This window comes from Poromitra crassiceps (genome assembly GCF_964638095.1).
Source record: "Poromitra crassiceps genome assembly, chromosome: 13".
Lineage (NCBI taxonomy): Eukaryota > Metazoa > Chordata > Actinopteri > Beryciformes > Melamphaidae > Poromitra > Poromitra crassiceps.
The window spans coordinates 4,117,017-4,144,030 of record NC_139644.1 but is presented as its reverse complement, the minus strand read 5'-3'; the positions used below and the strand labels follow the sequence as shown (position 1 = coordinate 4,144,030).

General features: G+C 45.0%; 1 protein-coding gene across 2 annotated transcripts in view; it reads right to left on the bottom strand.

The window, feature by feature from the left end:
• The window catches only part of carm1 (coactivator-associated arginine methyltransferase 1), a gene marked incomplete at its 5' end in the record, with an annotated part of 73,954 nt that extends 54,490 nt beyond the window's left edge, over positions 1-19,464 (bottom strand). Inside the window, 5 exons of one of the 2 annotated variants that reach the window (XM_083650276.1) lie at positions 61-171; positions 5,083-5,187; positions 10,055-10,161; positions 13,217-13,342; positions 19,304-19,464. In XM_083650276.1, the coding sequence (XP_083506402.1) occupies positions 61-171; positions 5,083-5,187; positions 10,055-10,161; positions 13,217-13,342; positions 19,304-19,445 (591 nt within the window). The remainder of the gene's footprint in view (positions 1-60; positions 172-5,082; positions 5,188-10,054; positions 10,162-13,216; positions 13,343-19,303) is intronic. The other variant, XM_083650275.1, reaches the window with a different exon arrangement.
• Between the last annotated feature and the right edge of the window lie 7,550 nt (positions 19,465-27,014).

Here is a 27,014-nt window from a genome sequence, read left to right as displayed (position 1 = left end):
GTGTGTGCGTGTGCGTGTGTGTGCGTGTGTGTGTGTGTGTGCGTGTGTGTGCACTTGTACCTCGGCGTGCTGGGCCATGGTGCTGGCCTCCACAGCGTAGACCTTCCTGGCTCCAGCTTGGGCTGCGAAGAAGGAGAGGATCCCCGAGCCACAGCCTACATCCAGCACCACCTGCAGGGGGCGCCAGAGGAGCAGGTTAGAGTCAACAATGATGGCATCCCCCACAGACGATGCAGCGCTGCTCTGGGCATATCAGCAACAAATATAGCGAGACTTCCATCCGCACGTCAGTTGGGTTGAGATTGTGAGATTACAAACTTTTGAAATGCTGCTATTCCTCCTCTAAAACTATTTAGAGGAGTTTCCATCAGTTGGGTTGAAGTGAATAAACTTGCTTCCTGAATGTCAAGAAAACACATCCCCCAGAAAAACATAGTTGTTTTCTATTAGTATTGAGTAGGTTGTATTTGTCAGCTACTGTTTGTCATATTTCATGATTTTATTGATTTTATTCTGGATAAAGAACATCATCATCCAAGGGATATACATGTAAAGTATAAAAACTTATTTTCAACATGGTCCCTGGTCTTCTGGACCAAAACAAATAAATGACATTGATATTGTATATATATATATATATATATATATATATATATATATATATATATATATATATATATATATATATATAGTTTTTCTCTCGTTCTCTTTATTTATCTTTTGCCCTCAATATTTGTTGTTGAGGGTAGGGGTGAGGTAGCCTGTTTAAAAGCACCTGGACCTGCCTCATAAGATCCTGCATCGCTTGTATTGGACTCCCTTCAGAATGTTTAGACTTGGGATAAGTGACACGCCAAACTATTGGAGATGCAAGTCTGAGGAAGGTAATTTAATCCATACTTTATGGTCCTGTGACAAAGTCCAAGTATTTTGGGACAGGGGTTTATGATCATCTCTGAGATTTCAGAGAGCCAAATTCCATTCAGCCCCAGATTGTCTTATGGCTCATTTCCACCACATGTTACTGCCCTGCACAGCTCGTCACCAGTCGGCTCTACTCGTTTCGGCCCGATGGATGTTCTGCTTCGACCGCCGATCATCTGCCCCCGCCCACCCCCGCCCACAGCTGGTCGTCATAGCGACCGCATATCTGTCCTCCGCCTATAGCCGAAGTAGGCTATAACATAACGTTACAATTAAATCCATCCACAGAACTTTTAAACTGTTTATGAAATACTGGTGCCTCTAAATGACCTACAGTGTACATGGGCAAATGTGACAATGGGCCAGTAGAATGGATATCACTTTGTTGTTAGTCAAACTCACATGCATGCGCTGCGCGGGGACGGGAGAGGCGCAACAGAGTAGCCTCTACCCCGGCGGCCTCTCACCAGGCAAGACTGCGGCTTCACCAAAGACCCGCCTGCGGCCTAGCGGAGCGCTGCACTCAACTACAAGGGCTTCCTGAGCAGCAGCACTTTTTCTCTCTCAAAACAATTGAAACCACCGCCACGATTTTATTTCACCAGAGGCGAAGGCAGCAACACAAAAGACTGATAGAAATAACACAACAGAAGAGAAGGTAAGCCCACTAAACTGGTATGCAGCATTGCATTGACAGCCAGTAGATAGACAGAGTAAACACGATTCTGCCTGACCAATCAGTCGTCAACAATGTTTTCACGTCACCGTATGGTACCGGGTTCACAGCCTAGAACCCCAACGAAGCAGGGACGAAAAGTAGCACGACTCAACCCCAACTCAACCCGGGCTGGGACGGTTTTTACCGGTGGAATGAGACCATTTATCGAGTCGAGCGGAGCGGGACCGCGCTACTACCTGCGGTGGAAATGGGCCATAAGGTGATGGATCAGTCCTGAGAGAAGTGACAAATATATTAAAATTGGGTTCAAACTACGTAGCATCATGATGGCAGACAGATTCTTCTCCCAGGAGGATGGAAGAAAGCAGGGGTACCATCAGACCAAGACTGGGCTGCTGTATTTGCAAGAGTGGCAGCGTTTGAGAAGATCTCTTATGTACGGTCTGATAGATTGGAGGTATACAATAGTAAATGGCGCAGATAACCTTCTTGGAGGGCTCTTGACATGGGCTGCATTCTGGGGGGAGTTGCATGCCTCACCTTAAACGTCTCATATATGAACGGACAAAACTTTTTAAAGTGTTTTGTACTTTTCCCCCCTCTCTTTCCGTTTCCTTTTCTTCTTATTAAGAACTGTGTCGATTGCATATCATGTAAGTAAGCTCTGTTGACAACCAAGAGCGAGTACAGGGTGATGACATGTTGGGGTGCTTGGGGGGAAGGGGGGGGGTTCTCTGTTGCACGCTGTCTAAGGAAAATAAAGAAAAGTATTCATCTAAAAAACAAATCACCCAGACCTCATGGGACCTCGCATTGTGCTGTACTCTGAGCCACCCGCATTGATTCCAGTGGGTGGGAGTACTTGCCTTGACAGACAACTCCTTCAGCCAATCAGCGTCATCAAATCCACACGGAAGAACAGGAAAATGTCTTTTCCACCGAGAAACTCTGCTACTGGATACTCTCATTCTTGCTGAACTGTTTACTCTAACGTTAACTTTACGGATCGTTGCTTCTGGAGACGCCATGACTATTCAGCCATTTCTTTCAGTGCTTCTTAAACGGTTTTGGCTTCAGTACATTTCCCTGATTTCTGACTACAACATTTAGCTTAGAAAACTGCAGGAGAAAACTAGAGCATAATGATGCAATGCATGAATGATAAGCCACCTTTGAAGAATATAACATTACAAAATAAGAAATGGAGTGAAAGAGTTGCATTTAGTGCCTCATATTTCATACATTCAATAGCTGCTGTGATGTGCAGGTGAAACATTGCTTGGCGGATCACTAATGACTATAGAACGTCTACATTATGGTACAACTCACAGCTCGACGTTAACTTTTAAAAGCTCTTGCCAGAGTGGCAACCTGGCAAGAGCTTTTGGTTGCCCGAATAAAAATATGGTTGCCATTTTTAGTCGCCTTATATTTTGAGTAATTAACTCATTGAGTGCCAAGGACGAGTATAGTCGTCAATTCGAATAGTAACGTAGAGTGCCAAAGACGACTAAAGTCGTCAATTGCGTTTTTTGACGGTGGGACGTGGATCAAAGCCTCGTGCATCTCCTGTAAAAAATATTGTAGCTATTGAAGGTGTATAACCTATTTTACGGACCCATTAGGTGGCGACAGTGCTCTCCAGATTAGAGAAAGTTGAGGAAAAAAAGCAGAAAAAGCCCCGTGATGAAAGAGAAACCGATGCATGAGCCAGAGCGGCACAGATTGCTCTGGCTGCCTGGAGCCAACGTTAGCTGCGAGCAGCAGTCAATCCGCTCCCACAAATGTCTCTGTCTCTGCTGCATAGTTTCTCCACACGATTAGCCGCCAGAAAATAAAACCAAAGCCAAACCATTCTCATGAGAATGGTTTGGCTTTTCAGTGTCGCGCTGGGAGCCGGCGCACAAGGCTGAGCGCTCCGAAAATAGACTGGGTGCAGCGCACTTTGAAACGCGCAGCAGAAAGCCTATAATCGGATGCAGCTTCATCCCAGCTCACAACCGAAACCCCAGAAATGCAGACGAACGCGAGCCCGATCCAGACTCCCCCGACGAGCGGCCGCCATCCGAACGTGGATCCGTAAGGCAGCAGAGCCTGCCATAGCAGGCAGCAGAGACTCGCCTGACACACGCAGCAGAGCCACCAGAGACACTCCCACGGAGGAGGAGTTTGGAGTTGAGGGGGGTGTGGGTGCTGTTTATTGAAGGAAATTACTGTTCAGATGTTTCAGGTCAGAAAATATTAGCTTCAGAGTCAGTGAATGTGCTTGAAATGCTTCATTTCACAAAAGGCTGAATATCTCAGCTTCTAATTTGAAACGGCTGTTTTTGCTGAAAACAACCTATCTTCTCCGGCTCATAACTAAAGAACGGAAAATGGTATCAATAAACTTTTTTTTGCTGATGATACAATAGAGTCTCCTCGTTCTTTCTGCGTGTTCGGTGTTTACATAGTAATATCACACAATATTCTGTGGGCCTCGAGAAATCACTGAAAACGCTCTGAAAATCTGGCACTGGGAGCGTCCGTTCTCCAAAAGTGGCTGGCACTCAATGAGTTAAGATACTATGCAGTCATAAGCCGGCTTAATAATGACGATGTGACAGAAAAGTAAGTATAATAGTCTATAGTATATAGTATAATAGGCCTATTCAGTGTGCGCACCGGGTGTAGTAGTAGTAATAATGATAATAATAATAATAATAATAATACATTTGTGTAATTTCATTTTCTAAACAAATCTTATGCGTTTGTTTTTATAATGCATTTGCACTGAAAGGATTTGTTTAACTAATTTTTGTGAACTTTCATTTTCATATTTTTTTAACAGTTATTGTTAATATTGTGCTTAATTTATTAATTAAAAGCGTTATTGATAATGAAGTAGTCTATGCCTCCTCATGTTCATTCAGGGATACTATGATGACAGTGGTTTGGGGCCCCAACTCTAAGATGTTGCACCACTGGTATTGGCGCGGTTCTATTTACACCACTGGTATTGGTTCTATTTACACCACTGGTATTGGTTCTATTTACACCACTGGTATTGGTTCTATTTACACCACTGGTATTGGTTCTATTTACACCACTGGTATTGGTTCTATTTACACCACTGGTATTGGTTCTATTTACACCACTGGTATTGGTTCTATTTACACCACTGGTATTGGTTCTATTTACACCACTGGTATTGGCGCGGTTCTATTTACACCACTGGTATTGGTTCTATTTACACCACTGGTATTGGTTCTATTTACACCACTGGTATTGGTTCTATTTACACCACTAGTATTGGTGCGGTTCCGCCCGGCTTCATTCACTTTTTAGCAGCTTCCCACCAGTCAGAAACGTCAGGGGTTTAATTTGAACATTACAAACGGAGGGCAGATATGTGGCGTTGCTACGACGACCAGTTGTGGGCGGAGAGCAGATTTTGAGCGAGTATGCTACAGTGTAGCATACACTGTACAAAGGATTACCTTGTCTTTGAAGTCTGTGTGGTTCTGGAGGATGGCGCGTTGGTAAGTCCCAGTCCGAACGTAGTCCTGCATCATGTTCTGTTGCTGGGAGAGGTAGCCATAAAACTGAGAGCAGAGGAGAGAAAGACTTTTACACACACTGTGAAAGCATCACTACTGAGAGGAGAGAAAGACTTTTACACAGCCTGTGAAAGCATCACTACTGAGAGGAGAGAAAGACTTTTACACAGCCTGTGAAAGCATCACTACTGAGAGGAGAGAAAGACTTTTACACAGCCTGTGAAAGCATCACTACTGAGAGGAGAGGAGAGAAAGACTTTTACACACTCTGTGAAAGCATCACTACTGAGAGGAGAGGAGAGAAAGACTTTTACACAGCCTGTGAAAGCATCACTACTGAGAGGAGAGGAGAGAAAGACTTTTACACACTCTGTGAAAGCATCACTACTGAGAGGAGAGGAGAGAAAGACTTTTACACAGCCTGTGAAAGCATCACTACTGAGAGGAGAGGAGAGAAAGACTTTTACACCGCCTGTGAAAGCATCACTACTGAGAGGAGAGGAGAGAAAGACTTTTACACCGCCTGTGAAAGCATCACTACTGAGAGGAGAGGAGAGAAAGACTTTTACACCGCCTGTGAAAGCATCACTACTGAGAGGAGAGGAGAGAAAGACTTTTACACCGCCTGTGAAAGCATCACTACTGAGAGGAGAGGAGAGAAAGACTTTTACACCGCCTGTGAAAGCATCACTACTGAGAGGAGAGAAAGACTTTTACACAGTCTGTGACAGCATCACTACTGAGAGGAGAGGAGAGAAAGACTTTTACACAGTCTGTGACAGCATCACTACTGAGAGGAGAGGAGAGAAAGACTTTTACACAGCCTGTGACAGCATCACTACTGAGAGGAGAGGAGAGAAAGACTTTTACACAGTCTGTGACAGCATCACTACTGAGAGGAGAGAAAGACTTTTACACAGCCTGTGAAAGCATCACTACAAACTGAGAGGAGAGAAAGACTTTTACACAGTCTGTGACAGCATCACTACTGAGAGGAGAGGAGAGAAAGACTTTTACACAGTCTGTGACAGCATCACTACTGAGAGGAGAGGAGAGAAAGACTTTTACACAGCCTGTGACAGCATCACTACTGAGAGGAGAGAAAGACTTTTACACAGCCTGTGACAGCATCACTACTGAGAGGAGAGGAGAGAAAGACTTTTACACAGCCTGTGACAGCATCACTACTGAGAGGAGAGAAAGACTTTTACACAGCCTGTGAAAGCATCACTACTGAGAGGAGAGGAGAGAAAGACTTTTACACAGTCTGTGAAAGCATCACTACTGAGAGGAGAGGAGAGAAAGAATTTTACACAGTCTGTGACAGCATCACTACTGAGAGGAGAGGAGAGAAAGAATTTTACACAGCCTGTGACAGCATCACTACTGAGAGGAGAGAAAGACTTTTACACAGCCTGTGACAGCATCACTACTGAGAGGAGAGGAGAGAAAGACTTTTACAGTCTGTGACAGCATCACTACTGAGAGGAGAGGAGAGAAAGACTTTTACACAGTCTGTGAAAGCATCACTACTGAGAGGAGAGGAGAGAAAGACTTTTACACACTCTGTGAAAGCATCACTACTGAGAGGAGAGGAGAGAAAGACTTTTACACAGCCTGTGAAAGCATCACTACTGAGAGGAGAGGAGAGAAAGACTTTTACACAGTCTGTGAAAGCATCACTACTGAGAGGAGAGGAGATAAAGACTTTTACACAGTCTGTGAAAGCATCACTACTGAGAGGAGAGGAGAGAAAGACTTTTACACAGTCTGTGAAAGCATCACTACTGAGAGGAGAGGAGAGAAAGACTTTTACACAGTCTGTGACAGCATCACTACTGAGAGGAGAGGAGAGAAAGACTTTTACACAGCCTGTGACAGCATCACTACTGAGAGGAGAGAAAGAATTTTACACAGTCTGTGACAGCATCACTACTGAGAGGAGAGAAAGACTTTTACACAGTCTGTGAAAGCATCACTACTGAGAGGAGAGAAAGACGTTTACACAGTCTGTGAAAGCATCACTACTGAGAGGAGAGAAAGACTTTTACACAGCCTGTGACAGCATCACTACAAACTGAGAGGAGAGAAAGACTTTTACACAGTCTGTGAAAGCATCACTACTGAGAGGAGAGAAAGACGTTTACACAGTCTGTGAAAGCATCACTACTGAGAGGAGAGAAAGACTTTTACACAGCCTGTGAAAGCATCACTACAAACTGAGAGGAGAGAAAGACTTTTACACAGTCTGTGAAAGCATCACTACTGAGAGGAGAGAAAGACTTTTACACAGCCTGTGAAAGCATCACTACTGAGAGGAGAGGAGAGAAAGACTTTTACACAGCCTGTGAAAGCATCACTACTGAGAGGAGAGGAGAGAAAGACTTTTACACAGTCTGTGAAAGCATCACTACTGAGAGGAGAGGAGAGAAAGACTTTTACACAGTCTGTGAAAGCATCACTACTGAGAGGAGAGAAAGACTTTTACACAGTCTGTGACAGCATCACTACTGAGAGGAGAGGAAAGACTTTTACACAGTCTGTGAAAGCATCACTACTGAGAGGAGAGGAGAGAAAGACTTTTACACAGTCCGTGAAAGCATCACTACTGAGAGGAGAGAAAGACTTTTACACAGTCTGTGAAAGCATCACTACTGAGAGGAGAGGAGAGAAAGACTTTTACACAGTCTGTGACAGCATCACTACTGAGAGGAGAGAAAGACTTTTACACAGCCTGTGAAAGCATCACTACTGAGAGGAGAGGAGAGAAAGACTTTTACACAGTCTGTGAAAGCATCACTACTGAGAGGAGAGAAAGACTTTTACACAGCCTGTGAAAGCATCACTACTGAGAGGAGAGGAGAGAAAGACTTTTACACAGTCTGTGACAGCATCACTACTGAGAGGAGAGGAGAGAAAGACTTTTACACAGTCTGTGACAGCATCACTACTGAGAGGAGAGGAGAGAAAGACTTTTACACAGTCTGTGAAAGCATCACTACTGAGAGGAAAGACTTTTACACAGCCTGTGACAGCATCACTACTGAGAGGAGAGAAAGACTTTTACACAGTCTGTGACAGCATCACTACTGAGTGGAGAGGAGAGAAAGACTTTTACACAGCCTGTGACAGCATCACTACTGAGAGGAGAGGAGAGAAAGACTTTTACACAGTCTGTGAAAGCATCACTACTGAGAGGAGAGGAGAGAAAGACTTTTACACAGCCTGTGACAGCATCACTACTGAGAGGAGAGAAAGACTTTTACACAGCCTGTGACAGCATCACTACTGAGAGGAGAGGAGAGAAAGACTTTTACACAGCCTGTGACAGCATCACTACACAGCCTGTGACAGCATCACTACTGAGAGGAGAGGAGAGAAAGACTTTTACACAGCCTGTGACAGCATCACTACTGAGAGGAGAGGAGAGGAGAGAAAGACTTTTACACAGCCTGTGACAGCATCACTACTGAGAGGAGAGGAGAGAAAGACTTTTACACAGTCTGTGAAAGCATCACTACGCCTCAAAGTCACAAGGATGGAATGGCGAGTCACTTTGTCACGCCTTTCGTTCCGCCAGTCGAGGTCGTATCAGCCCCGTATCAGCTCGTATGAGGCCGTATCAGCCCCCAATCAATGTCTGTTTAAAAGCGTAACCCTGGAAGACGGGAATCTCAGCTCATTCATAAAAAAAAGACACATGGGCAGTTAGCCAGCTGCTTCTTTTCACCTGACAGGGGAAGCTTCACCGGTAGGACATAGCACGTGGGAGGATCACGCTATTCCAACCAGTTCCCCTCCCTCCGAACAGGCGCCCTTAACGACCAGAGGAGGAACCACATTAGCAACCAGGATATTCCATGTTTTGGTGAAGAGGGTTCCTATATGAAGGAAACCCCCGGGAGGCACAGGGAGAACATGCAAACTCCACACAGAAAGGCCCTTTTGACGACCCCACCCGGGCGGGGGGCACTCGAGGACATGCGGACGGGCACGCATTCCTTCAGCGTTCACAGCGTCCCACGTGGGAATCGAACCCAGGACCTTCGAGCTGTGAGGCGACAGCGCTTACCACTGCACCACCGTACCCCCCCGCGCTGCTCTAAAATAACATAGTTGGCTCGAGACTGTTTCGTCTTGGAACCTACTCGCTTTGCGCCAGAACACAATCGATTTGGGGGTGGACCACGCCAGGATTGGCCAACGCCAACGCCCAGAACTGTCAAATCAAATCATCGACAGAGAGGCTATGGCCCGCCTCCGCGTATTTTCAGTGTATCAGAGTTAGATAGAGAACGTGACAAATATAGCCACGTTATGCTCATAAACAACAAACTAACGGTGGTGATCCATATGGAAAGTTAACAGTGTTACTCGAAATGGTTAAAAGTTATATCAATTTGGTCATTCAGTGGCGTTTTACTGCCATGTAACATAGCTAGCTAGCCGCTAACATTAGCCACAGTAGGCTGCGCACTGCGCTCTTAAAGGGATATTTATCGATGAGATTTCTGCCAAGCTGGACCTGATTAGTGATTTGCTCCGTTCGTTTGCCCAGACGAGTGTCAAGCTGTCAGCAACAAGGCTGGAGGATCACACCAAGCTGTCAGCAACAAGGCTGGAGGATCACACCAAGCTGTCAGCAACAAGGCTGGGAGGATCACACCAGAAGAAAAACACATAGGCATCATGGCCGCTAGAAATAAGGTGGATACTAAGGTGTGCATAATAGGTGTGCCCTCCTCTGTGTGTGTATGTGCATGCGTGTGTGTGTGTGTGTGTGTGTGTGTGTATGTGCATGCGTGTGTGTGTGTATGTGCATGCGTGTGTGTGTGTGTGTGTGTGTGTGTGTGTATGTGCATGCGTGTGTGTGTGTATGTGCATGCGTGTGTGTGTGTGTGTGTGTGTGTACCTGGAAGTACTGCACAGCGGAGGACTCCTCTGTGCGGTCACTGAAGACGGAGCGCTCACCACTGTGGCCGCGACAGTTCTTCAGGAGGTTATAAAATGATGAGAAGTCTGGAGCAGAAAATAAAAGCACACATTGACGCTTACAGGTCACATATTCTATGACAACACATATTTAGTATTTAAAGGAGGCTCATCTGCATTTTCACATGTGAGCCCTCAGCGCTGTCCATGGTGCTGATTGGTCATTTTGGAGTCAATTGTCAAGACTTTCTCTACTTGCTATTCAGTGTTTCCCACAGGATTTTGAGTATTTGTGGTGGGGGACCGCAGACCCCCTAGGGGGGTGCGGGGGTATACCCCCCCGCGAGATATTTTTTAAACATTTTAAAGTAAAATGCATGAATTTGGTGTACTTTGAGAAAGCTTAAGAGCAAAATTAAAAGGCTAGATCTATGAAGAACATGTCATCATTACTGTGCTGTGGGTTTACAATGACAAACTAAATTTCTCCCTATAGGTCAGGGATACTCAACTTGCTTTGCCACTTTCGTGAAATGATAGAAGGCCAGGGGCCAGTTAATAAACAAACAATATACATTTTTCTGTAGCGGATTGTAGGTTTTTGGGGTGTCAGCCGGAGTTTAGGCTGACAGTGTTGTGCACACCGGATAGTGTTAGGTTATGTTAGTTAGGTTAAGTACCGTAAATTCCGGACTATAAGCCGCGGCTTTTTTCCCGTTTTTTGGCCTTTTTTGCCCCCTGCGGCTTATATAACGGTGCGGCTTATCTATGGATTTTTCCAGCAAACGGCCACTCGGGAACCTCCAAAATCTATGGATGTTGGTATGAGGCAGAACGAGAGCAAGACAGACATTATGAGAGCGAGACCCTGATTGGATGATGTTGCAAAAAATGTGCCTCGCGACCTGATTGGAGCACTGTGCCACTACTCTCTCTCAGCCACTACGGTAAAACACCCTCCCTCCTCCCTCGCTCCGGGGGGAAAAAGGCAGCGATTGAGCCTGAAAGACAGTCTGAATGAAATTGAATGTAACATTCCCAATTCTATGTATTACATTCTAAAAAACTAACAGCAACATTTTGGAAGGCTAAGCCACACAACTAGCTCGTTGTAATCTAACATCATGCTTCAAAAGATGGAGAACTGGCTGTGTTACGACGATGGCGGCGATTGAGCCTGAAAGCCATGTCTGAGACAGTAGCGAGACAGGAACAACAACAGCAGCAGCAGCAAAGGATCATGCACAAACCCGAGACGAAAGGGACTGTCCGTCAGGGCGCGGACGACTGTGTCAGCAACTCCCTCCCGACTACCAGGAGAAAATTACAAACTTCGGCGAATTCACACAAAGAAAGATCAAGGAATATTCCATCGGACCGGAGCAGATCATAAATATGGATGAAGTGCCTTTGACGTTCGACCTGCCTCTCACTAGGACTGTTAACAAGAAAGGTGAATCGTCCATCACGTTGAGAACCACAGGTCACGAGAGAACGAATTTCACTTGTGTTCTTGGCTGCACAGCATCTGGAGTAAAGCTCCCGCCGATGGTGATTTTTAAGCATCTCACAATGTGTGATTTTGTCTGGGGATTAGTGACCTGACTTTTGTTTTGTTGAAATGTTAATAAATGGGAGCTTCCCCAAACAGCCATCTCTTTCCCGACAATCCCCTCTGTGCACGAAGCCTTACATATGGTAATTAAACATCAAAACACCCGCGGCTTATAGACCGGTGCGGCTTATATAAGAAAAAAATAGTCAACTTTGAAGGTGCGGCTTATAGACCGGTGCGCCTTATAGTCCGGAATTTACGGTACATACATAAGTGCATGGGTAGCGAGCAGATGGCGGTATTTGACAATTTAGCAGCTAAATCATAGATTATTGAAAGATATTCCATATTCCAGACTGAAATGCTATAAGTATTGAACATTTATTGGACACTTATTCAGCGGGTATCTTGCATGTTGCGTTCAGGTGCACTGTAAAAAAAAAAAGAAAAAAGAAAAAACAAATTGGGGTCAACATCTTTTTGTGGCGGTCAAAATCCTTTTGTGGCGGCCCCCCACAAATTCCTTTATGTATGGGAAACACTGCTATTAGTATTTATATGATTCATCCAACATACGGTGAAATGTCGACTCCCACTACAGTTTTAGAGAATGCCTTTGAGCAGAGGTGGAGGGATGGGGGATGGGGTATGCCATCAAAGATAACTAGGTCGGAGAAGATAACGTGACAAGATGGAGTGAGGATCAAAACTAAGTTAGCCACAGGTTCATCTCTCGAGACAGACTTTCGACTTGCATCCATCGGCAAGCTCTGGGAAAAGCTGAATAACAGCGCTCGTAAAGGGACGGCTCCCATGCTGCGCTTTACCCAATTAAAACGGACGAGACCGAGAGTCAACCGGTGTATAGTCAAACTTACCATTTTCAGCGTGGCGCAAGTTGCTACTTGCTACTAGCAACGAGCTAAGTGTTGTTGTCAAGTTGCTACTTGCTACTAGCAACGAGCTAAGTGTTGTTGTCAAGTTGCTACTTGCTACTAGCAACGAGCTAAGTGTTGTTGTCAAGTTGCTACTTGCTACTAGCAACGAGCTAAGTGTTGTTGTCAAGTTGCTACTTGCTACTAGCAACGAGCTAAGTGTTGTTGTCGTTTCATAGCGACAGAGGGATTTGAGAGCGACACGCACGGAGTGGAAAGGAAATCCATAAATGGGCAGAGCCGGTCGGTCTGAGCCAATGGCAGAGCTTGCAGGGAGCGGAAAGGGATTTTCTTCGTTGCCGACTGGAGTCTCTTGAGTCCCGGATATTCATGCATTCAAACCAGCCTGCCTCATTGTGACGGGTTAGTGTGTAGCATGGCCTGGTAGGGTCAGGTGTGGTGTGTAGTGTGTACCTGGGTCAGTGTGTGTGTGTGTGTACCTGGGTCAGTGTGTGTGTGTACCTGGGTCAGTGTGTGTGTGTGTGTGTGTACCTCGGTCAGTGTGTGTGTGTGTGTGTGTGTGTGTCTACCTGGGTCAGTGTGTGTGTGTGTGTACCTGGGTCAGTGTGTGTGTGTGTGTGTGTGTGTGTGTGTGTGTGTGTGTACCTGGGTCAGTGTGTGTGTGTACCTCGGTCAGTGTGTGTGTGTGTACCTGCGGGTGAGGAGAACTGCAGTAGGACGCTGTTGCAGCCCAGTGTGATGATGAATGACTGCTTCCCCACACGGCTGCACTCCGTCTCCCTGGAAACAGAACACTTGAACACACACGTCTCCTCTCCTAGAGAGAGAGAGAGAGAGAGAGACAGAGAGAGAGAGAGAGAGAGAGAGAGAGACAGAGAGCCAGAGAGAGAGAGCCAGAGAGAGAGAGAGAGAGAGAGCCAGAGAGACAGAGAGAGACAGAGAGAGAGAGAGAGAGAGACAGAGAGAGAGAGAGAGAGAGAGAGAGCCAGAGACACAGAGAGAGAGAGAGACACAGAAAGAGACAGAGAGAGACAGAGAGAGAGAGACAGAGAGAGAGAGAGAGAGAGAGACACAGAAAGAGACAGAGAGAGAGAGAGACACAGAAAGAGACAGAGAGAGAGAGAGAGAGAGGGCGATTAGGACTGATGACACTATGACCCCCGTTTTACACGTCATTAAAATGTGTTTTTGGGTGAACAGATTGCATTCAGATAGTGTGCCCCGCCCCCCGCATTTCCCCCCACTTTCTCCCCAATTGGACTTGGCTTTCCCCCCCTGCTGCCCCGGTCGCTGCTCCAAACTCTGCAGATTTGGACTATAGCATAGAGCCATATGAAATCCATTTTATTTTTTTTCCAAATTCCATTTTAATTTCCCCCCAAATTCCCTTTAAATTTTTCTGAATTCTGTGTTTCTGTGCTTTTTACACAAATTTTTCCATCAGAAACAGTGTCTAATAAGTGGGAATGAAAAAATGTCCACGATTTACAATCATCCACCCATCTATCTATCTATCTATCCATCCATCTATCTATCTACAGTGGGGAGAACAAGTATTTGATACACTGCCGATTTTGCAGGTTTTCCCACTTACAAAGCATGTAGAGGTCTGTAATTTTTATCATAGGTACACTTCAACTGTGAGATACAGAATCTAAAACAAAAATCCAGAAAATCACATTGTATGATTTTTAAGTACCGTAAATTCCGGACTATAAGGCGCACCGGAGTATAAGCCGCAGCAGCAAAATTGCCTGTTTGTTACATATATAAGCCGCACCGGACTATAAGCCGCGGGTGTTTTAATGTTTTTTTTTTTTTTTTTTTTTTTAATTGTGTTTTAATGTTAATTACCATATGTAAGGGTTCGTGCACAGAGGGGATTGTCGGGAAAGAGATGGCTGTTTGAGGAAGCTCCCATTTATTAACATTTCAACAAAACAACATAACACAACACCACCTGTGTTTTTTTTTTACAGTGCACACAGTGTCCGCGGTGTGGTGAAAAGAGGGCAAGAGAGGAAATTAAAACAGAAGTGGATTTATAGTTAGAAAGAGTGCTAAAGAAGAGAGAATTCCGTTTTTTATTTTATTTTTTGCTGAAAAAATCCATAGATAAGCCGCACCGTTATATAAGCCGCAGGGGCCAAAAAACGGGGGAAAAGCCGCGGCTTATAGTCCGGAATTTACGGTAATTAATTTGCATTTTATTGCATGAAATAAGTATTTGATACATCAGAAAAACAGAACTTAATATTTGGTAAAGAAACCTTTGTTTGCAATTACAGAGATCAGACGTTTCCTGTAGTTCTTGACCAGGTTTGCACACACTGCAGCAGGGATTTTGGCCCACTCCTCCATACAGATCTTCTCCAGATCCTTCAGGTTTCGGGGCTGTCGCTGGGCAACATTTCGGGTCGTGGTCATGCTGGAAGACCCAGCCACGACCCATCTTCAATGCTCTTATTGAGGGAAGGAGGTTGTTGTCCAAGATCTGGCGATACATGGCCCCATCCATCCTCCCCTCAATACGGTGCATTGGTCCTGTCCCCTTTGCAGAAAAGCATCCCCAAAGAAGGAGGTTTCCACCTCCATGCTTCACGGTTGGGATGGTGTTCTTGGGGTTGTACTTATCCTCCTTCTTCCTCCAAACACGGCGAGTGGAGTTTATGCCAAAAAGCTCTATTTTGGTCTCATCAGACCACATGACCTTCTCCCATTCCTCCTCTGGATCATCCAGATGCTCATTGGCAAACCTCAGACGGGCCTGGACCTGGGCTGGCTTGAGTAGGGGGACCTTGCGTGCGCTGCAGGATTTTAATCCATTACGGTGTAGTGTGTTACTAATGGTTTTCTTTGAGACATGTGGTCCCAGCTCTCTTCAGGTCATTGACCAGGTCCTGTCATGTAGTTCTGGGCTGATCCCTCACCTTTCTCATGATCATTGATGCCCCACGAGGTGCAAACAAAGCTTTCTTTACCAAATATTAAGTTCTGTTTTTCTGATCTATCAAATACTTATTTCATGCAATAAAATGCAAATGAATTACTTAAAAATCATACAATGTGATTCTCTGGATTTTTGTTTTAGATTCCGTCTCTCACAGTTGAAGTGTACCTATGATAAAAATGACAGACCTCTACATGCTTTGTAAGTGGGAAAACCTGCAAAATCGGCAGTGTATCAAATACTTGTTCTCCCCACTGTATCTATCTATCTATCACTTAATCATATAGTTAAACACAGAGATGTGACATCTCCCTGTCAAACAGGGCAAAGGCACCCCCCCCCCCCCCACTTTCAACCTTTATTGTTCACATGTTTGTATACAGAGTGCTGTGCCTGTGGAGTGTGTCAGACAGGCAGCGACCACATGGGGGATAAAAAGTCAGCATCATGGATTATTGGAACTTCACACTCTTTCTCTGTGGGGATTTGAATGAAAAGGAGTCATCCCTCTTCCTCACCACATCTTGCTTGTCATCTCACACTGTAAGTTGCCTGTTTAAGTTGTGAACAGCTTTGTCAGTGTGACGTTACATTAGCAAGCTTACTTGGTTGGCTTGGGTTGAATGTTGACAGAATTTGCAAAACAGCTTATCGCCTGAGTCATAAAAGTCATTAGGATACTGCTCTGCTTTGAGTTTAGGGCTTAGTGCAGAATTTCTTTGCTTTTTTGAGACGTTAAAGCAGCTGGACGTGGACGCCTCCACATTGTTGTGGTTTTGTGAAGTAGCATGGAAGTGACGTATGGCTTGTAAACACGCTGCAGAGGCCCCGCCCCCGCTAGTGTGTCCTCTCAACCAAACGTTCCATCTTCTCCCGAAAACGGAATTTCAGTCCAATCACTTTAGACTGTCTTCACTGCTTTAGACTGTGCACTAGTCTTCACTGCACTAGTCTTCACTGCTTTAGACTGTGCACTAGTCTTCACTGCTTTAGACTGTGCACTAGTCTTCACTGCTTTAGACTGTGCACTAGTCTTCACTGCTTTAGACTGTGCACTGGTCTTCACTGCACTAGTCTTCACTGGTTTAGACTGTGCACTAGTCTTCACTGCTTTAGACTGTGCACTAGTCTTCACTGCTTTAGACTGTGCACTGGTCTTCACTGCTTTAGACTGTGCACTAGTCTTCACTGCTTTAGACTGTGCACTAGTCTTCACTGCTTTAGACTGTGCACTAGTCTTCACTGCTTTAGACTGAACTAGTCTTCACTGCTTTAGACTGTGAACTAGTCTTCACTGCTTTAGACTGTGCACTGGTCTTCACTGCTTTAGACTGTGCACTAGTCTTCACTGCTTTAGACTGTGCACTAGTCTTCACTGCTTTAGACTGTGCACTAGTCTTCACTGCTTTAGACTGTGCACTAGTCTTCACTGCTTTAGACTGTGCACTGGTCTTCACTGCTTTAGACTGTGCACTAGTCTTCACTGCTTTAGACTGTGCACTGGTCTTCACTGCTTTAGACTGTGCACTAGTCTTCACTGCTTTAGACTGTGCACTAGTCTTCACTGCACTAGTCTTCACTGCTTTAGACTGTGCACTAGTCTTCACTGCTTTAGACTGTGCACTAGTCTTCACTGCTTTAGACTGAACTAGTCTTCACTGCTTTAGACTGTGCACTAGTCTTCACTGCTTTAGACTGTGCACTAGTCTTCACTGCTTTAGACTGTGCACTAGTCTTCACTGCTTTAGACTGTGCACTAGTCTTCACTGCTTTAGACTGTGCACTGGTCTTCACTGCTTTAGACTGTGCACTGGTCTTCACTGCTTTAGACTGTGCACTAGTCTTCACTGCACTAGTCTTCACTGCTTTAGACTGTGCACTAGTCTTCACTGCTTTAGACTGTGAACTAGTCTTCACTGCTTTAGACTGAACTAGTCTTCACTGGTTTAGACTGTGCACTAGTCTTCACTGCTTTAGACTGTGCACTAGTCTTCACTGCTTTAGACTGTGCACTAGTCTTCACTGCTTTAGACTGTGCACTAGTCTTCACTGCTTTAGACTGTGCACTAGTCTTCACTGCTTTAGACTGTGCACTAGTCTTCACTGGTTTAGACTGTGCACTAGTCTTCACTGCTTTAGACTGTGCACTAGTCTTCACTGCTTTAGACTGTGCACTAGTCTTCACTGCACTAGTCTTCACTGCTTTAGACTGTGCACTAGTCTTCACTGCTTTAGACTGTGCACTAGTCTTCACTGCTTTAGACTGTGCACTAGTCTTCACTGCTTTAGACTGTGCACTGGTCTCCACTGCTTTAGACTGTGCACTAGTCTTCACTGGTTTAGACTGTGCACTGGTCTTCACTGCTTTAGACTGTGCACTAGTCTTCACTGCTTTAGACTGTGCACTAGTCTTCACTGCACTAGTCTTCACTGCTTTAGACTGTGAACTAGTCTTCACTGGTTTAGACTGTGCACTAGTCTTCACTGCTTTAGACTGTGAACTAGTCTTCACTGGTTTAGACTGTGCACTAGTCTTCACTTTCCGTGCCTTTCTGTGTTGAGTTTGCATGTTCTCTGCGTACAACATCGATATGGACCCCCCCCTTTAAAAACATGCAGAAGATCGTCATCTGACCAGTGACGACAACATTTGAAGTTGGTCCCGGGGCGCTGTACAAGAGAAAGCTGCCCACTGCTCCTGGCTGCCCCCCGGAGGAAGGACAAGCCTGGATGGGATAAATGCAGAGACTGTTTCACCGGCCACCGTCAGCATGAGTGAGTGTGTGTGTGTGTGGCTGGCTGCATGCGTGTGTTCGTGTGACAAATAAAGACGGGTTTGTCGGGACATCACATGAAAGAAGCTGCAAAGACAGTGCTGCCTGCCTGCCTCCAGACAGGACAGAGGGAGGAGAGAGATGAGAGAAGAGGAGGAGGAGAGGAGGTGGGAGATGAGAAGAGAGAGGAGAGGTAGAGAGAGGAGAGGAGGTGGGAGGAGATGAGAAGAGATAGATGAGAAGAGAGAGAGGAGAGGTAGAGAGAGGAGAGGAGGTGGCGGGGAGCCGGGTATGTTCCAATGAGAACAAAGATGAATGCATAAATAATGTGGGCCCGGGCTCTCCAGTGAGAAACGTGAGCTGGACTGTTTAAGTCATAAGGTCAAAAAGTGTATGTGTCTGTCTGTCTGTCTGTCGGTGTGTCAGTGAGCGGGCTGCGGGCCAGCCTGGACCCGCTCCTGCCTCCTGCAGCAGCGGCTCACAGTGATGCCCTCTGCTCTCTGATCCAAAACAAGCCACAGCTGCTAACTCGCTAGCTAAGGAGCTAAGCAACGTTGTTGGGACACCTTGACGTTGCCGGCAAACATGAACACAATGAGGGCGAGTCTATGTGACTAAACACATGTTAGGCAATAGGCACATGAAGGGTAAAGACATGGTTTGTTGCAGCATCAGAGCTGGAGCATGGGCTAGCGGCATTGTTCAACTAGCCAGGTCCATTAGCATCACACTATATTAGTGCTCTGCCTTGCTTGTTAGCTAGCTAATGATGTTTACCAACTCACTAAGGGCTTGCTGTGAATGCTGCACTGATCCGTGAAGTATTGAGCTGCTGTGGAGGGTAAGAACCTGACAATAACAAGCTCAAAATATCTCAGCTGACAACGACAAAGTGAGTTTTAGGAGCTTCCTCGTGACGAGCAGGGGGGAGGCGACGTGCTCTCGTACTGCTACCTAACGTTATTCGGTAGCGCTACATTAGCTGGAAGCATTAGCATTGGCAGCTAAAACAGGCCGAACATCCGAGGATTCGCTGCAGAAAAGGTCGACTCACCATTGGAGAGATTGATGAGGGCAGCGTCCTGTGTGGTCCTCACTTCCAGCCGCAGGGGCTGCTGCTCCGAGTGCCGCTGGATGTCTCCGTTCGCGTCTCCGATGGAGAGGAGCCGCACGCCGGGGAACACCGACACCGCCATCTTACATCTGCGGGCAGAGACAGCTCGGTGGCGCTCAGCTCACATCACATCCAAACCTGATCCAAGCCTGCTCTCTGCTCTGCCTCTCTGCTGGACTAACACACAGCAGCCACGAGGTGGCGCTCACATCCAAGCCTGATCTGCGCTCCCACACCGCCACCCTACGGGCTGAAGCGGGACACCTATTTGGTGTTTGAGAAATTATTATTATTATTATTATTATTATTATTATTATTATTATTATTATTATTATTATTATTATTATTATTATGTGTTGTTATCATCATCATCAACAACAACATCATCATCATCATCATCATCATTATTATTATTATTATTATTATTATTTTTTTATTATTATTTTTTTTGTTGTTGTTATCATCATCAACAACAACAACAACAACAACAACATCATTATTATTATTATTATTATTAACAATTATTATTATTATCGTCAACATTATTAGCTGTAGTAGGCCATGACATCTTGTGTAGGACATGTAGGCCTACAAATAAGAATTGGGGCTGCCATTCTAACAGTCTTTAGAACCAATTGTGCCACTGAAAATAGCAAACGTTTGTTTTTTGTTTATTATTATTGTTGTTGTTGTTGTTGTTGTTGTTGTTGTTGTTGTTGTTGTTGTTGTTGTTGTTGTTGTTGTTGTTGGGGTTTTATTTTGAAGGGCGCTAACCGGAAGGTCTATCTGTCGTTATTCCAGCTAAACGACAGTGGTGTGACAGTCCACTCACTCTCGTCACTCTCTGTATATTTGGACTTAGACATGTCGAACAACACAGCCAACAGCAGCAGTCTGCTCCTCGCCCAGAAAGCAGTGAAGCAGCTTCGTCTGGAGGCCAGTGTTCGCCGCATTAAGGTAGGCCTATATATGTAGTTATTTATATGACCAGGTTCAAAACAACAGTTCATAATCAGACTCATTAAGGTAGACCTGTATGTAGTTAACTTAGTTATATGACCACACTCAAAATAACAGTTAATAATCAGACTCATTAAGATAGGCCTAGCCTATATGTAGTTAGTTAGTTATTATGACCAGGTTCAAAACAAGTTAATAATCAGACTCATTAAGGTAGACCTGTATGTAGCTTAGTTAACTTTATCACCACCAGACTCAAAACAACAGTTAATCAAAGTGAGGAAACAGTATTTTGAAAATGTGAACTGGGTTTAGCTCGATTTACCCTTCACTACATCGCTGCTACCAACAATTGAACCCCATTGAAAGCCAATGCAACAACTAGTCAATTAGCTAAAATCAAAAAGTTTGTTGAACTACGACCTTGTCATCACTATAAGGCAAGCAACCACCAACAGACAAAGAAAAGTTAACCTAAAACAAATCTTCCATACTGAACTACATCAATTTGATCTCGTTACTATGACTGTATGTTAAATATTTATGTCTAGTTAAAGTAGTCTATTTCAGTATTTTATTTCCAGTCACCTATAATATGCTCTTCTCTAAATAAGTAGTTGAAACAAAAGTCTTGTGAGTATAATGTGCTGCTACGTGTAGTGTAGTGTGAGTGTGTGATGGTGCACAGTGTAGTGTAGTGTGAGTGTGTGATGGTGCACAGTGTAGTGTAGTGTGAGTCTGTGATGGTGCACAGTGTAGTGTAGTGTGAGTGTGTGATGGTGCACAGTGTAGTGTGAGTGTGTGATGGTGCACAGTGTAGTGTAGTGTGAGTGTGTGATGGTGCACAGTGTAGTGTAGTGTGAGTGTGTGATGGTGCACAGTGTAGTGTAGTGTGAGTGTGTGATGGTGCACAGTGTAGTGTAGTGTGAGTCTGTGATGGTGCACAGTGTAGTGTAGTGTGAGTCTGTGATGGTGCACAGTGTAGTGTAGTGTGAGTGTGTGATGGTGCACAGTGTAGTGTAGTGTGAGTGTGTGATGGTGCACAGTGTAGTGTGAGTGTGTGATGGTGCACAGTGTAGTGTAGTGTGAGTGTGTGATGGTGCACAGTGTAGTGTAATGTGAGTCTGTGATGGTGCACAGTGTAGTGTAGTGTGAGTCTGTGATGGTGCACAGTGTAGTGTAGTGTGAGTGTGTGATGGTGCACAGTGTAGTGTGAGTGTGTGATGGTGCACAGTGTAGTGTAGTGTGAGTGTGTGATGGTGCACAGTGTAGTGTAATGTGAGTCTGTGATGGTGCACAGTGTAGTGTAGTGTGAGTCTGTGATGGTGCACAGTGTAGTGTAGTGTAGTGTGAGTGTGTGATGGTGCACAGTGTAGTGTGAGTGTGTGATGGTGCACAGTGTAGTGTAGTGTGAGTGTGTGATGGTGCACAGTGTAGTGTAGTGTGAGTGTGTGATGGTGCACAGTGTAGTGTAGTGTGAGTCTGTGATGGTGCACAGTGTAGTGTAATGTGAGTGTGTGATGGTGCACAGTGTAGTGTAGTGTGAGTCTGTGATGGTGTACAGTGTAGTGTAATGTGAGTCTGTGATGGTGCACAGTGTAGTGTAGTGTGAGTGTGTGATGGTGCACAGTGTAGTGTGAGTGTGTGATGGTGCACAGTGTAGTGTAGTGTGAGTGTGTGATGGTGCACAGTGTAGTGTAGTGTGAGTGTGTGATGGTGCACAGTGTAGTGTAGTGTGAGTGTGTGATGGTGCACAGTGTAGTGTAGTGTGAGTCTGTGATGGTGCACAGTGTAGTGTAGTGTGAGTCTGTGATGGTGCACAGTGTAGTGTAGTGTGAGTGTGTGATGGTGCACAGTGTAGTGTGAGTCTGTGATGGTGCACAGTGTAGTGTAGTGTAGTGTGAGTGTGTGATGGTGCACAGTGTAGTGTGAGTGTGTGATGGTGCACAGTGTAGTGTAATGTGAGTCTGTGATGGTGCACAGTGTAGTGTAGTGTGAGTGTGTGATGGTGCACAGTGTAGTGTAGTGTGAGTGTGTGATGGTGCACAGTGTAGTGTAATGTGAGTCTGTGATGGTGCACAGTGTAGTGTAGTGTAGTGTGAGTGTGTGATGGTGTGTAGTGTGAGTCTGTGATGGTGCACAGTGTAGTGTAGTGTGAGTCTGTGATGGTGCACAGTGTAGTGTAGTGTGAGTCTGTGATGGTGCACAGTGTAGTGTAGTGTGAGTCTGTGATGGTGCACAGTGTAGTGTAGTGTGAGTGTGTGATGGTGCACAGTGTAGTGTAGTGTGAGTCTGTGATGGTGCACAGTGCTGGCTTTGTTGATTGTGCTGCTCTGTGACTGCTGTGCTTGTTGAAGTCACAGAGCAGCAAGCTGTCAGCAAAGCTCTCTTGAGGCGGCAACTTGTGATTTGAAATGCAATGAAATTAGCCCCTCCTCCTCCTCCCCCAATTCCCTCTGCTGTCCTGGACGTTGCTCTGCCAATCTGGGGAGAGCTGTATACTAGCAGCACATGCCTCCTCTGATACATGTGCAGAGAGCTGTATACTAGCAGCACATGCCTCCTCTGATACATGTGCAGAGAGCTGTATACTAGCAGCACATGCCTCCTCTGATACATGTGCAGAGAGCTGTATACTAGCAGCACATGCCTCCTCTGATACATGTGCAGAGAGCTGTATACTAGCAGCACATGCCTCCTCTGATACATGTGCAGAGAGCTGTATACTAGCAGCACATGCCCCCTCTGATACATGTGCAGAGAGCTGTATACTAGCAGCACATGCCTCCTCTGATACATGTGCAGAGAGCTGTATACTAGCAGCACATGCCCCCTCTGATACATGTGCAGAGAGCTGTATACTAGCAGCACATGCCCCCTCTGATACATGTGCAGAGAGCTGTATACTAGCAGCACATGCCCCCTCTGATACATGTGCAGAGAGCTGTATACTAGCAGCACATGCCCCCTCTGATACATGTGCAGAGAGCTGTATACTAGCAGCACATGCCTCCTCTGATACATGTGCAGAGAGCTGTATACTAGCAGCACATGCCTCCTCTGATACATGTGCAGAGAGCTGTATACTAGCAGCACATGCCCCCTCTGATACATGTGCAGAGAGCTGTATACTAGCAGCACATGCCTCCTCTGATACATGTGCAGCCAGTTCATCTGACAGCAAGGTGATTCACCGGAAGGACCTCACACGTGGGAGGATGGCGCTATTCCCCCCAGCCCCCCCAGGGGCTCGAACCTGCGACCCTCATGTTGATAGGCAGTAAATCTATGGCTGCACTCCCAATTTAGATTTGAGTACAACGCTCATTATAGACAAATCACAGGCCTAATAATGCACACTTCACCTAATTCAAGATTTTTGTTATCTATCTACTATAAGAATGAGAAGTGTCTGTGAGTGAGTGAGTGAGTGTGTGAGTGTGTGAGTGAGTGAGTGAGTGAGCAGAATTGTATTTGGCCACAGCTATGCTTTTTTAGGTGCGATCGGGCTGAAACTTTCAAGAAATGTAAAGAGCACCCGTGCGTGATGGAGCCAGATTTTTTAATTAGGTAATTGCCCTAATTACCTAATGATGTGATGTCACTCGAGCAATGATGACATCATCTGGTGACATCACCACTGATGACATCAATCACTGATGACATCATCATTGAGTGCTTCAGTGACATCACTGGTGACATCACCAATCTCATAAGTGATAGCATAAATGATTTATGATGAAGTGTCCCAGAGGCTTTGGAGACCACTGTGTGGGGGTGTCTAACTCCCACGGCTCCACTAGTGTTCTATACTCTCCCCTGATTCTAAATATAGCCCAATCGCTTGACTTGACCAAGTAAACATGTTTTTATGAGCATTTTACGAAATCTCAATTGAAAAATAAAATGGCGGGTGAAATCCCTTGATTCGCATGCTCTTTTTTAAATACAGGTCTCTCAGGCTGCAGCGGATCTGAAGACCTTCTGTCTGCAAAATGCCCACAAAGACCCTCTCCTCGTGGGAGTCCCCTCCAGCGACAACCCCTTCAGACCTCCTAAGTCCTGTGTCCTCATCTGAGGTATGATGACCAGTCACCCTCTATTCTGTTCGGGTGAATTTCTATGGATTTTTTTTCTCCTGATCTTTTCTTCTCACCCCATCATCTTAACTAACCTGACGCTACCGCCCCCATCTGGCTGCTCGCCAGAATAAAATGTCAGTATTGTACGTTTCTGCAGATACGTAGAATTGTATTGCAAGTCACGTGACGCCATGCAGCCCAGAAAGGAAAATTCCCATCCACTTGCATGGGGACTCTGGCAGCTGTTAAACCCAGGTGAATTTTTTCCGGGTGTCACTCAAAGTATAAAACGACTTTTAATTATCAACTATTTTTTTATGGGGCATTTTTTTCTTCAGAAGCCACTAAGAGCCGTATACGGGGGTATTTTCTTTTGTAATACAATCCATGGGTGGGAGGGGTGGGAGACGTCATGGAACACGTCATGGCACACATGCGCACTTCGCCTTGGGCTGCATGGTCAGGAAGTAAAACCAGGAAGAAAAAGCCCCCATGATGGCTTCATGCACCAGTGAGCAACCTCCGTCCGAATGCATGGGTGGGCGTGGCACGTCCCCTATCCAGTTCTTTTAATACATCCATGACTTACACACACTACAGGTTAAAACTATACTATACTATATGACATAAACATGTTTTCATATTTCAGTTCAATAATAGTAGTCATTGCACGTGGAGTACACGTCACACTGTGACTATCTGATCACACCACCAAATAAATTGTCAATCAAATGTTTTATTCAACTAAAACACGTGGTGTTTTCAAAGCAATATAAGATCAGATATCAGATCAAGATAATAACTTGTTTTGTAAGGGACAGTAGAAACGCTAACTGGGGGAACGTTAATCCTAAACCTTAAAGCCCCCCTCCAATGTATTTTGTAATTTTTAAGGTATTTCATATGTTTCTGAGTAGGCTTGCTTGGGTGGTATTAAGGTATTGCATGAAAATAGATAAAAACACGCACATCCAAAGCAGACAGGGCAGGTGCAGAGCTGAAAGTAGACAAAACTGGAAAAGGAAAGAAAAGCTTGCACACTGCAGGGCTCCAGGTTAGTTCAGTGAATGCACCGGTGGAAACGTACGTTTCAAGCAACAAACTGCTTCATCAGACAAAGTGACACAAGAAAGATGCCATCTTAAATACCCACATGATGCAGTCACATGATGCAGTCACATGATGCAGTCAGGTGGGTCGTCTCGCTCATGTGACAGGAAAAGTGTGGAGTAGCAAAAAGTTGCATAATACAAATACATACAACCAACCATACAAAGCAAAGTGAACACTGGTGGTGGTAACATAGCACAGAATGTGCACAGAACCAGGTCTGTGTGCTGGTATGAGTCTGGACAGACATGGACGTTGAGATTGTAGGTTTGCAGAGATGTAAAATGCCACGTTTTAGAAACAAAACTGAGGCCGAGGTTTTGTTTCAATGTATTTGTGGATTTCAGTACAATTGGAGTTGTTATTATGGCAATTGGGTTGACCTTCCAGAACCACTAAACAATAAAGTTTCTGTCTCTGAAAGCACAAGACGCGTCTCCCTCCAAGCTAAATGTCTTTCCTCTCTCTCTCAGGGCCGTGCAGAAAACACACGCAGACTTCTGATCATTCCCATGTGGACTTCTGTCATGGGTCCCACTGCCTCCAGACACTGAAGATAAAGACTAACTCCACCACGCAAGAACCATCTGACATCGCAGAGGAATTGGGGGGGGGGTGTTGTGACATTAATACTGCGTTCCTGAGATGTTGGAAAGTACGAAATTCCGACTTTCTACTAGGAAAAATGCACTGGAACAGAGTTTCACATCAGAATTTCCAGATTCCAAGAAGGAAGGTGATCAAAAGAAGAAGTGTATGACTTGGTAGACTGTTTTATTGTAGAATATTGTTATGTTTGACTGAAAGAGACAAGTTTGCCTTTGCAGAAAACCTAGTTTGCTGTTGTATTCTACACCACAGTAGAATACAGCAAATATATGATTGATATGATTTCACCATGATTGACAGTGTATGTCAGTGTGATGTTATTAACCCTTTACACTACTGTCTTCAAGTGTCTTGACACCTGCACACCCTGATTACACACGGCTTGTTTTAATGCTCATAGTGTTCAGGAGTCTGCATTTGAGGAGATGACAGTTTAGATTTCAACATTTTAAGGAGGCTGTGTGGGCTTAATTGATTTGCTTAATTGGCAGTTGATTTTAAATGTGTCTATGGAAAACAATGCAGTTGGATTGAGTTTATGCTTGTGTAGACGTAATTATCTTTCACCTGTATTCATATTTGGCCTTTTTAATCTTGTAATATGCCTATGTCATATTAGACATTTCCCGGGGCGCCAAATTCAGCTTATTGAGAATGAGATTTGTATCAGGAGGTCAGAGACACACTCCTCCCTGCATGGTGCTGCTGCCAGCCACAACTAGAGTCTCCTCCACTACAGTGCAAATCATCAGGAAGAGTTTTCAATGATAATTGTGGCTCTTAATAGTGCCACCTATGGGCCTACAGTAGCATAGTTGGTAGTAGTTATCTATTCTATTGTACAGTATGTTTATTTTTATTTGAGAAACCTATGAAAAAGAATTATTGCA